Below are 13,250 nucleotides of genomic sequence, written 5' to 3' on the forward strand. Positions count from 1 at the left end.
TGTTTTGGTTACAGTCATACTAATAGATGTGAAGTGGCATTTAGTCACAATAAGAAGAAACAAATAATTTGCATTTTCCTAATAACTAATAGTGTTAAGCATCTATTTGCTTATCATTTCTCTCTCCTTAGGAAAAAATGTCTATTCAAATGACTTCTGCCCATACCTTAATTAGGTTATTTGTCTTTTTGTTGTTGAATTGTAAAAGATCTTTATACATATTCTGGGTACAGGTCCCTTATCATATATATGACTTGCAAATATTTTCTCCCATATTTTAAGTTGTCAGTTGAGATACTTAGTGGTAGTGTCTGATGCACAAAAGTTCTTAATTTTGATAAAACCTAATTTATCAGTATTCTATTGATATGCTTATTGGATGCTTTTAAGTATTTACTATGGTTTCGATGTGTACCCCAAAAGTCTTACCTTGAGAAACTTAATTCTCAATGCAACAGTGAGGGATCTTTGGAGGTGGGACCTTTAAGAGGTGAACAGATTAAAATGTTATTATTGAGGAAACAAGTTTATCAACAAAGGTGTGGATTCCTTATATAAGGATGACTTCATCCCTCTCTTTGCTCTTTTGCCATGGGGTGACACAAGAAGGTCTGTACCAGATGCCAGTGCCATGATCTTCCCACCCTCCACAACTGTGAGAAACTAAGTTTCTGTTCTTCATAAGTTACTGAATTAGAGAAGCACAAAACATACCGAGACAGTGTTGGATTTAAGAAAGCATTGCCTAACTTGTATTAGACTCTATTGTAGCAAGTATATGTTTAGTTTCCAAAATATCTTTTGTTCTGATTGTACCTTTTCATATAAATCTAATTTTATTTTATAAGTGCAATATCTTACAATGTCTTATGAATTATATATTTTTAAAGTACTACTCTGAATTATAATTCTTCTTAGGTCAATTGTTTAATTTACTTAAATTTGTTTATTTTTATTGGTACTGGGGACTCAATCACTGAGCCACGTCCCCAGCCCTATTTTGAATTTTATTTAGAGACAGGGTCTCACCAAGTTGCTCAGCACCTCGCCTTTGCTGAGGCTGGCTTTGAACTTGTGATCCTACTGCCTCGGCCTCCAGAGCTGCTGGCATGTAGGCATGCACCACCGTGCCCAGCTCTGTTTACTTTTTCATCTGTGCTATTTGTTTCTTTCTTTGATCTGTGATCTTTTTCTATCCATTCATATTTTAAAATTGTGAAGAACTAAGGATATATTTCTAGGCCGAAAATGCAGATTTTTCTCTGTTGTTGAATATGCAAGATTTTTATAAGTCTCTTTTTTTGACTGGGATTTCTATTTTGTGGACAGGACTTGCTGATCAACATAGGAGTAATTATAATAAACTTCAGAAACAATTAAAAAAATGCTTCAAGGTGAAAAGAAAAGCACCAAACATGATGGCATGTGACTGTAATCCCAGGTATTTGGGAGGCTGAGGCAGGATGATCGAAAGTTTCAGGCCAGTCTGGTAACTTAGTGAGTCTCTGACTCAAACTAAAAGAAAATTTAAAAAGCGGGTGAGGATGTACCTCAGTGGCAGTGCTTGCCTAGCATGTCTGAGTCCCTGGATTCCATCTTAAGTACCAAAAAATAAAAAATAAAACAAAATAAAGAAGACAGAGAGAGCGTAATAAATTAAGATAAAATTGTCATTATATGGATAATAATACATAAAAGTTTACAAAAGAAAAACAGAGGAAACTGATGTAACCCTAAAGAACAATTACTTATGTGTTTAGATAAAACACAATAGCTAGGAATAGGCAGTTCATGAATGAGGAAATGAAAACAATAAAACAAACATTTTATTAATCCCTCCCCATTTTCCAGGCAACATGCTGCTCCCTATAAATATAAACATGAAGATTCTCTCTCTGTCCTAATGGAGTTCATATCCTCATGGGGAAGAAGATAGACCTGTTTAGTCCTCAACTATCCAAGTAAACAGCTTAAAAGTTGACTTGGCTCTATAAACTAAAGCAAATCATTGTGAATTATACAAATCACCATAATATATTGAATCACTATCTAACAATTTACAATTCCTTTCAGTCACAATTATGCATACTATTTTTCATGTTAGATAAACTTAGAGACAGTTGTTGAATAAGATAAATACTATTCATTCAATAAGATTTATAAAATGCCTATTGTATCAGGGTCCTGATCCTAGTCCACAGTCTATAAGGAAGGCAAATATGTAAACATATAAATTATCATCAATTTGATAAATACCATAACAGAAAAATAAATAAATAAAATGCTATAAGTCCTGCAAGGCCAAAGGGGACCACAGAAATCCTGCCAGAAGATGTGAGGGAAGTCTAGGGAAAGATGAAAGAAGGATGGGCTGATATTCCAAACTAAATGACAGAAAATAAAAAGGTGCAAAGGTAAAAAGAATATGGCGTCTTCTAGTTCACATGCATTTTGATGTAGCCAGCAGGCAGGTTGTACAAGGGAGTGCAACTGCTTATTAGATACAAATGTAGGCAGGCAGAGACCCTGAAGGCCAGGAATGCACCTGAAAGGGTTTTGATTTCACACAAAAATGACTTCACCAGATGTTGCCTTACAAAACAAACAAAAAACTATTCAGAAATCTATATGGGGAATTTATTAGAATCTGAGACCAGATACAAAAAAATTGTTTAAGAGGAAAAAATGATAAAATTTAAAATAAAATGAAAAAAATGGTTTATGAGTGATACTAAGAATTCAGAAATAACAGTATTAATTAATTATGTGAACAAAGAAGAGGACTAAATCTAAAATAATCTGGTCTGGGACTCAGAAAAAATCATTATCATGTTACGAAACAAACAGGATAGGATGAAAAAAGACAATATAAAGATTTAGAGAATATTCAGCTCTTTTCATTGTTAACAGAATTCAAATTTAAACAGCTATGCAGCATGATCTTTCATTAATTAAAAAAAAAAAAAAAAAGAATGAGCCAACCATTGTAGCACACGCCTGTAATCCCAACAGCTGAGCAGGCTGAGGCAGGAGGATCAAGAGTTTAAAGCCAGCCTCAGCAAAAGTAAAGCACTAACCAACTCAGTGGGACCCTGTCTCTAAATAAATTACAAAACAGGGCTGGGGATGTGGCTCAGTAGTCAAGTGCCCCTGAGTTCAATCCCTGGTATCAAAAAAAAAAAAAAAAAGAATGAATTCTTAAAAAATTGGGTTATGTACCTATGTAAATATGCTACAGGGAATTTCACCTTTATACATATGTAAAAAGAACCAATCAAATATAAATAAATGAGCAAAAGGAAGTAGAGTGGAGTAAGGAGAATGGAGAGAAAAATTTGGGAGGGAAAAGGGGAGATCATAAACTGAAATCAAATTCCATGCATGTATGAGTTTGTAGGAATAAACCGAACTATTATATACAATAAAGCTCAGATTTAAAAAAAAATAAATTAATAAAGATAGCAATACTCATTGCTGTGGGAGATTGGTGAAAAACATACCCCCTAATACCTTGCTGCCCTACAACCTAAATTATGAAGAAATTTGGCAGTAAATATGAGAGCCATAAAAATTATCATCTATTTTAACCCAGAAACCCAAGTTTTTGGAATATAGCCCAAGGATATAATTCAAAAGAAAAAACTATTTGTATAAAGATGTTTATAGTTTGACTATATATTACAGGCAAAAACTGGAAACAGCCCAAATGCCCAACAGTGAGGGAATGCTTATGTAGACTTTTATACATTAATGCAATGGGATATTTTATTGCTATTAAGAATGACAAATATGAGAATTATGTAGAAATAAGGAAAGGGCCATATGAAGCAATGAGTAAAAAATGCAGAACTCAAAATGATGCATATACAATGATTAAAACTATGTAAATTTATATCTGTGTAACCAGGAGGATTGGAAAAGACCAAAGAGATGGTAATTTAGAGTGCTAACATTTTTGTTGTTAGTTCAAGGGGAATGTTTATATGTTTCTAGTTATATTTCACTATATAGTTAGTAATGTACACCAAGAAAGATAGCTCTCCATTTTTTCTGTCATTAAAAAAAGAAACTTGTTTATCAATATTTTTTCTTGTCCTAGAAGATTTTTGCTAGTCTTCTGGGTCCTACTTTAGTTTTTTTGATATGAAGGAAGTGGAGCCCACTTTTTGCCACCATGACACCCAAGTCACATGCTCATCTCTTTCCTCTTTGCTTATTATTGCATCCAAGTTGCTTAACTTATTCATACAAACTTAATATCTGTGTGTTCACATTTGTACCATGTACACAAACTGGATGCCCTAACTACAATTAATGTAGTGGTGATAGGTTTCTCTTCTGACTTAAAAAATCTGTATTATAAAGAAACATTTGTTTCTTAACTATTTCTTTTACCCTTGAGGAATTGCCTTTAATTTAATGAAAGTCAGTCCCTTTAGGTTCCATCATTTCTATCCTAAAGGACTTCTAACTTTGGCTATATTCTCTTTTTCCTGTGTCATCTAGCTCTTCTCCTCTCAAAAGTTGCAATAGTCAGTTTTCATCTCTGTGACCCAAATGCCTGATGAGGACAACTTATAGGAGGAAAATTTATTTTGGCACATGGTTTCAAAGTTCAGTCCACAGTGAGTCAAACCCACTGCTCTGGGCCTGGGGTGTGCAGAACATCATGGTGGAGAAGCACTGCTCCATTCATGGAAGCCAGGAAGCAGAGTGAGGAAAGGGAATGGGCTGCAGAAAAGACACACCCTTCCAGGGCACATCCTCACTGATCGGTCTCCTCCAGCTATGCCCCTCCTGCCTACAGTCAACACCCAGTTAGTCTGTTCAAAATATGATAGACTGATTAGCTCACACCTCTCATAATCTAATAATTTCATCTCTGAATATTCCTGAATTAACACAGGAAATATGGGAGATACCTCATATCCAAACCAGAACAGGTGTTTATCTCTTTAACCTACATTCCTATTCTACTATTTACCACATTAAAGAGGAAAAACATCATCATCTTCCTTGACTACAGTTCTCCCTTTATTTTCCTATTTTTCTTCGTAGTAAAAAAAGAATCTCCCTAGGGTTGTCTACATTTTGGTTTCAAATTCTTACCCTCCACTTACTTTTCAAACTATTGCAACCCAAGTTCAGTTCCCACTACTCTTCTGAACTGTTTCTCAAAGCCACCAACTATCTACATATTGCCAAACCAAAAGGTACTTTTCTATATTCCTAAGAGTTGACTTCCTGACCTCCTAGAAGCACTTTCTATATATTCAAAATTCTTTTTTCTTAATGCACATTGTCCTCCAATTTTATCTCACACTGAGAGCATTCCTCTTTTCTTTCATTTCTGAATATGCAAGTTCTTCAGGGTTCTCTCCTAAGCCACTATCTCTGCTCTTTTTTAAAAAATATTTGTTTATTTATTTAGTTAGTTTTTGGCGGACACAACATCTTTGTTTGTATGTGGTGCTGAGGATTGAACCCAGGCCGCACGCATGCCAGGCGAGCATCATAAATAAATCTGATTTGTTTCCCCAGCTTAAAAACATTCAGCGTTTTTCTGAATGTGCTTAGAAGAAATTGCGAGCCCTTCATTATGCCTTTTAGCTCCTATATAACATGAGTCCTAGTTTCTTTTCTAGCTATATCTTTTGTTAGCCTACCTAGCCATTTTTTCATCTTCAGGGCCTTTGCACATGCTTTTCATTCTAACAAAAACACTGATACTTTTCACTTTGTGTAGTTAACATCTATTCATCCTTTAAATTAGACCTTAAATACCTCTCATCCTCCCCTTATATGTCACTTGAGGTAACCCTTCCATGACTTCCCTAACTTAAGTACAGCACTTATACTCACTCACAGAACCATGTATCTCTCCTTGGTATTAGCTTAGTTTTAAGTTTAGTTGATTAATGCCTATGTCTCCCTTAACTCAGCAAATCACTCTGTGCAGGTAGAGAATGTTTTTGTTTTTATTATTTTATTACCAGTTCCTAATATAGTACCCAGAATATAGCTTCTCAAGAAACATCTTCAGGGGGCTGGGGATGTGGCTCAAGCCGTAGTGTGCTCACCTGGCATGCGCGGGGCATTGGGTTCCATCCTCAGCACCACATAAAATAAAATAAAGATGTTGTGTCCACCAAAAACTGAAAAATAAATATTAAAAAATTCTCTCTCTCTCTTTAAAAAAAAAGAAAAAAGAAACATCTGCAGAACAAATGTATGAGTACTAGAGTGTCACGCTACTGAAAAGATGTTGTAGGTCCTGTGAAAATATATTAATCTAATAATTAAAGAACGATAATCTAAAAGAATAACCATGTGAACTTAATGATAGAGTCATTAGCTTTGCTTGATTATTTATCTAAGAAATGTGAGTAACATTCTACACTCGTGATCCTTATCCCCTAATTACAATAGGCAAAATGAAACCAACCTGTCCATCTCCTCCACTACACACATACACAGAATAATTTCAAACTTCAGTGAAAGAATGCAAAGGGAAGCTCAGCTGATCTGTGGGTAAGGTCATGAATTTTTTTTTTTACAAAAAAAGTAGAAGTTGCTCCTGAGATGAAAGGTGTTTCAGTCAGCTTTTTGTTTTTGTTGTTGTTGCTGCTGCTGCTGTGACCAAAAGACCTGACAAGAACAATTTTAGAGGAAGAAAACTGTATTTGGCACAGGTGGTTTTAGAGGTCTCAGTCCACAGATGGCTGACTCCATTGCTCTGGGCCTGAGGGGAGGCAGAAATCCATGGGGGAAGGCAGAAATCCATGGAGGAGGAAAGCACTGCAGGACAGGATAATCAGGAAATCAGGAATGGGTGGGGGAGAAAGAGAGAACTCCTCTCACAAGCGATAAAATACAAACCCCAAAGGCATGCTCCCAGTGACCTACCTCCTCCAGCCACACCCCACATGCCTACAAGTTAATTCGTATCAATAGATTAACACACTGATTAGGTGAATGCTCTTCTAAACCATTTGTTTCACCTCTAAACCTTTGTCCATTCTCACACATGAGCTTTTAAGGGACACCTCATATCTAAATCATAACAGAAGGCAAGAAGAGAAGAGTGGGGAAGAGCGGCATTGAAATAAGGGTGGCTACCCTTGAACTGTTTGAGTGTCTTCACTCAACCTTGAGCCAGGAGATTTGGTTTGGCATTGCAAGTTATTTTGTAGTTTGTGGGTAGCCACAAAGGAGATAAGCACACACCCTTAGCCTTGAGCGATGGAGGTGTTGAACTGGCTTCAGGTGGACCTCACCTCCGCTCAGCCTGGGAATGAAGCTCTGGGAGTGGATGTCACTCAATGAGATGGGCTACACCCCCCTGAAACCCAATCCCTTGCCTCATTTGGGTTTCTTCAATAAATAGGATGGTGGCATAGTCTCTCTCTTTCCAACAGACCTTTAAGGTCAAGAGCCATCCCTGATTCCTACAAGTAAAAGGTATTTCTGTGCGTTGGGAGCTTCTTTCCCATTTTCTAGTTATTGATGTAGCCAGCGCTAGTGGACCCAGCTCAGGTCACCCACCGAGCTAGCTCCCAGTAGTGGCTCCTCCCACTTAATGGATTACACAATGCACATGACCTCAGTCTTTGCTGGGCCTGGGAGAGAGCTGCAGTAGCTCCAGAGTTGGGCGTGACCCATTGGGCCTCCTACCTTAAAAGGCAAAGAACATTCTATGGAAAAACCTTTGATGCTTCTCTCATATAAAAAAGCAAACGTGGGCTCTCTCTTTCCAGTGTGGAAGCTCCACCCCTAAGATCAAAGAGTCGATCCACCCTCCCTTTTCAAAAGTATTTTCTCTGTGCTTTTTTTTTTTTTTCACCTTCTTTTCTTAGCTTTATTTCACAGCCAACCTGCATCATGCAGAGGAAACCCAAATTCCACCAGCCCCAGGGACGTGAGTGAGAAAAACACCTAAAATTAAATTTCATTTTGTTAATGTTGCTACAGTATGAATCCTTTTGACTTTTCAAACCTTCAGTAATGTTTAATCTTTTTATAAGCTTCTATCAAGAACCAAAAAAAGAGAAATCACAAGGGCCATCAAGCTATAAGGGCCATTCAGGAGACAAAGTTTTCCCTTTCCTTGAATATCTCTGTTTCTACTTGTATATCATTTCTCTAACTTCACTTGGTCTGTACACATCACTAGAAAAAGTCTTATTTATCTTTGATTTGTAGGAATAACCTTTCCTATTCCTGACTATTGCAAAATGCCATTTACAATGTGTGCCTTGGTACACAGGGTACTGTGTTTCAGAAGAGCTCCTAAATCCCCCAATCTCATTGCTCCCACCCCTCCTGCTCTAGTCTCTAATTTGGATCTTGATTAAAGTTGTATCTATCTTCAGCCTTCCTCATACCACAGTGGCTCCCTGTAATGTAATTCTACATGTTTATTGGTAATAAATTCATGGTCAGGCATTTCCTCTGACTTGAATGATTGGTCCCAATGTACACAGATTATCCAGATCAAGTCTGGTCCACCACCAGGATTGAGGAAGAAGCATTAAACAGTATCTCTTATTATCAGTGCTTTAAAAAATGATTGTAAGATTAATTCAAAACCAAAGAAATCAAGTGGTAGCAATTCTCCAGAATATCTGCTAATAAATCTACCAGTTCAGTTGTTCTTTAATCTACAAATATTTTTAGTGCTTTTCAATTTTTTAACCTAGCTCTGCTTGTCAAACTTTACTTTTTATAGAGGCCGTTAGAATAAAGTTTTGTTTTGCTCTGCTTTGCTTTTTATAAAATTCAAAATGATGGTATGTAACGCTATAATTAAATGTCATTTTCAAACAATGCATCCCTTCCAATCCATCCTAGAGATTGTGATGTGTCTCCCCCATTATGCCACTCTCTTCTGACCATGGAAGTTCTTCCATTGTTTGATGAATAATCCCTAGTTTAGACTGGAGTAAGCCATTATGGAAAAAAAAAATCTCCTTTACTCTTAAGATTGAATATAACCAGGAAAAAGTACAAATACTTTAGATCATTACATTTAATGAACAATGTCATAAGGAAACCTAAATAATCTGACATACCCATCTAGGAGAGCAATGACGTTCTTCCTTGGACGCCCAATATTAGGGCCATATAAACTGGCTCTGGAGTAAATCCGGATGGGTTGCAAGAGGCTCTTCAGCTGGATGTAATCTTTTCCCAACTGGCTGCCATTCACAGCCCGGCCATGCATGGTCCGATAGTTATTTGGCTCTAGGTTAAAAACAGACATGTAAGTTAGCTTTGAGAAGAGCCAGACTCTGCCAACCCTTTCCTGTCCACAGACCTCTGCCTTTTCCTTAACAGAATGAATAAAATAACCAAAGAAAGGAAGTGTGGTGTATCTAAGTTGAAGAACTATCCCAGGAAAGAAGTCAATTTAGCAGTGTCCTCTTACCGTTTCACTCATTTCAAAGCAATCTTCACAAAAGATCACCTAATCCACAAAGGAGACCATGCTGATTTTCAGGCAATACTTCATAATGAATGGTATACTGGATTGAATAGTGTCCCCCAAAATTTATGTCTACCAGAACTTCAGAACATGACATTATCTGGAAATAGGGTCCTTGAAAATGTAATCAATTAATATGCAGTCTCACTGGATTAGGGTCAGCCCTAAATTCACTGATTGCTATCTTTATAACAGAAAGGAGAAGGAAGTTTACATACACACACACACACACACACAAGTATACCAGTCAGACCTGTAAACTGCCTAAATGTTGACTGTACTCCCCCCACTCCACAATCCACCTACAATCTACTGGCAAAAGATGGAAGCACAATCTCTGATCAAACATTGACCCACAATTAAGCTATACTGTGATATGCCTTCTTCACACCATCTCTTCTAACTCTGGAAGGCCTGCAGAGATGAGAATTTCTTCCATTGTTTGATGAAGAGTCCTCAATTTAGAGTGGGCTAGAGGGAATACCTAGAAGCTGGCCTTAAAAACATTTTTTAAATGATAAATTAAAAAAATGTAGAATTATCAGTAGCTACATAATGTGAGAGAGACAGACTCTATATAATTAGTCCATGTAAGTTTCTAAGCAAACAAACAAAAAGAAACAATAAAAACATCTCTGGAATGGAGGATTTATAATTTAGAGGTTCTCCAACATATTATCTAAAATATATTATTTTCAACAAAAAATTATGACATGCATAGAAATAGGAAAGTGTAACCCAAATTTTGGGAGGGGGAGGACTGTTCTAAGAAATTATTTCTTAAGAGGTCTTACTGTACACTCGGCAAACAAGGACTTCAAAATTTCTATTATAAATACATTCAAAGAACTAAAGAGAATAATGAAGAATGAAAGGAAAGCATAATGTTATTGACTTATCAAATAGGAATATAAGAGAAATAAACCATAGAAAAGAAGGCAGATTCTTGAATTGAACTGACTCATCATAAGCAAGAGAACACAATGAGATTAATGGCTGAGTTTTTGCCAGAAACAATGGAGGCCTTAAGAGAGTGGGATGACACATTCAAAATACTGAAAGAAAAACCCTGTTAACCAAGAATTCTACATGCAGCAAAGTATTCTTCAGAACTGAATGCAAAATTTATATATTACAAGAAAAACACGTGAGCAAATCTGTCTTATAAGAAATTAAAAAGGAGGGCTGGAGATACAGCTCAGTTGGTAGAGTGCTTGCCTTGCATGCACAAGGCCCTGGGTTCAATCCCCAGTACCTAAATAAATAAATAAATAAATAAATAAATAAATAAATAGGAAGTCCAGATTGAAAGGAAATGCCACATATGGCAATTCAAAACCACACAAATAGACAACATCAATATAGGTAGTTATATAGGTAAATATAAAAGTTGAGAATATACATGACTTCGTTCTTCTCTTGAGTGACTTAAATGACACTTGCACAAAACAAATAGATAAAGTGTTGTTGGTCTTTATCATACAAAAACAAAATCCTAACAGAGTGACACATTTCAGATTCAAATAAACAAATAGATTGAAAGCAAAAGGATGGGAAAGGAGAAATATCATGCAAACAGTAACTATCAAGACAGTGGGAACAACTACACTTCTGAATATCAGCAAAATAGACTTTAAGAACAAATGTTACTAGAAACATTGCAGAACATTTTATAATGATAAAAGGGTATCTGGTAATGAGAATAAAGACCTCAATTTTTTCAAGAAGATATAGACATACCTAACAAAAACATCAAAATACAGGAAGCAAAATTGAAAAAATTGGAGAAATAGAAAATTCAAAAATATTACAAGGATACTTAGTACTACATTCTCTATAATGGATAACATAACTGGACAGAAAATCATCTAAGATATATAAGAGTTGAGTATCATCATTGGCTAATGAACTGCTTGATCTATAGAACATTCTACTGGACAACAGCAGGATACACTCTTCCAATGTAGGGTAGAACATGCTTCCATATATACCACATGCTAAACCATAAAACAAATCTCACAAATTTTAAAGGATTAAAATCATGCAATGTATATGCTCTGACCACAACTGAATTAAACTAGAATCTAACACCCGAAATTTGAGAAATTTATTTGAAAACTAAACAAATAATCCATGGGTCAAAGAAGAAATCACAAGGAAATAAAAACTGGAGTGAAATAAAAATATAACATAAGAACATATGGGATGCAGCATAAGCAGTGGCTAGGGAAAATATTATAGTCAGAAATGAGGAATGATCTCAAACCAACAACCAAGGATTCTGCTGTAAGAATGAGAAAAATAAGAGAAAAGAGACATATAACAATTAGACATATAACAATTAAAATCAATGAATTAGAAATTAAAAAATCTTTTCATAAAGAAAGCCCAGACCCAGGTACATTGATTGGTGAATTCCATCAAATGTTTAAAGAAGAAATACCAATCCTTCATAAACTCTTCCAGAACATAGAGAAAGAGGTCACACTTCTCAACTCATATTATTCCCATTCCAAAGCCATTATGAGAAAACTAAAGATGAATATGTCTCTTAAATATAGATGCAAAAATCCCCATTCAAAAAAATATTTACAAATCAAATCCAACAACACAGAAAGAGTATCATAAACCATGACCCAATAGGATTTATGCCAGAATGCAAGGTTGACTTAACATCAAAATCCAATTAATATAAATTACTCTATTGATAGAATGAAAGACCAATATCATCACATTATCATCTCAATAGATGGGAACAAAAGCAGCTGGAAAAAGACACCACCATTCCCAATAAGCACTCTCAATGCACCATGAATAGAAGGAACCCTCAGCCTGATAAGGGATATCAGAAAAAAAACCTACAGTTAATATCATCATACCTAATGATGAGATACTGAATGTTTTCCACTAAGATTGGGAACAAGGCAAAAATGTGCTCTTGCCACTCACAGTCAACATTTGTACTAGATGTTCTAGCTAGTGCAATTTCTCAAGGAAAAGAAATTAAAAGCATCCTAACTGGAAAGGAAGAAATAAAGCTGTGGTTACTCTCAAACAACATGATCCTTTTTGCAGAAAATCCTAAGGGATCCACACGTGTGGGCAAAAAATTTAAATATATAAAAACAAGTTCAGCAAGGTTGGAGAATATAAGAACAATTTATAAAATTGTTATTTTTAAATACTAGCAATACACAGTTCAAAAATGAAATTAAGAAAATAATTCCAGGGGCTGGGGATGTGGCTCAAGCGGTAGCGCGCTCGCCTGGCATGCGTGCTGCCCGGGTTCGATCCTCAGCACCACATACCAACAAAGATGTTGTGTACGCCGAGAACTAAAAATAAATATATAAAAAAAAAAAGAATGAAGAAAATAAACAATTAAAAAAAAAAGAAAATAATTCCATTCACATTAGGATTAAAAATAATACTTAAGAATAAACCTAGCAAAAGCAATGCAAATTGTATATGCTGAAAGCTAGAAAATATTGATTAGAGAAATTAAAAATTAATCAATCGGGAGGCTGAGATGGAAGGACCATGAATTCAAAGCCAGTCTCAGCAAAAGCAAGGTGCTAAGTAATTCAGTGAGACCCTGTCTCTAAATAAAATATAAAATAGGACTGGACATGTGGCTTAGTGGTTGAGTGCCTCTGAGTTCAATCCCTAGTACTCCCCCCAAAATTAAATAAATGGGGAGATAACTTAGGTTCATGAATAGGAAGACACTAAATTAAGATGGTAAGTCTCCCCAAATTGATCTGTA

General features: G+C 35.8%; 1 protein-coding gene across 3 annotated transcripts in view; it reads right to left on the reverse strand.

The window, feature by feature from the left end:
• The window catches only part of Hpse2 (heparanase 2 (inactive)), a 657,082-nt gene that overhangs the window by 233,830 nt on the left and 410,002 nt on the right, over nt 1-13,250 (reverse strand). For all 3 annotated transcript variants that reach the window (XM_026394812.2, XM_026394811.2, XM_026394810.2), the window contains one exon: nt 9,072-9,243. In XM_026394812.2, the coding sequence (XP_026250597.1) occupies nt 9,072-9,243 (172 nt within the window). The remainder of the gene's footprint in view (nt 1-9,071; nt 9,244-13,250) is intronic.

This window comes from Urocitellus parryii, chromosome 5, assembly GCF_045843805.1.
Source record: "Urocitellus parryii isolate mUroPar1 chromosome 5, mUroPar1.hap1, whole genome shotgun sequence".
NCBI lineage: Eukaryota > Metazoa > Chordata > Mammalia > Rodentia > Sciuridae > Urocitellus > Urocitellus parryii.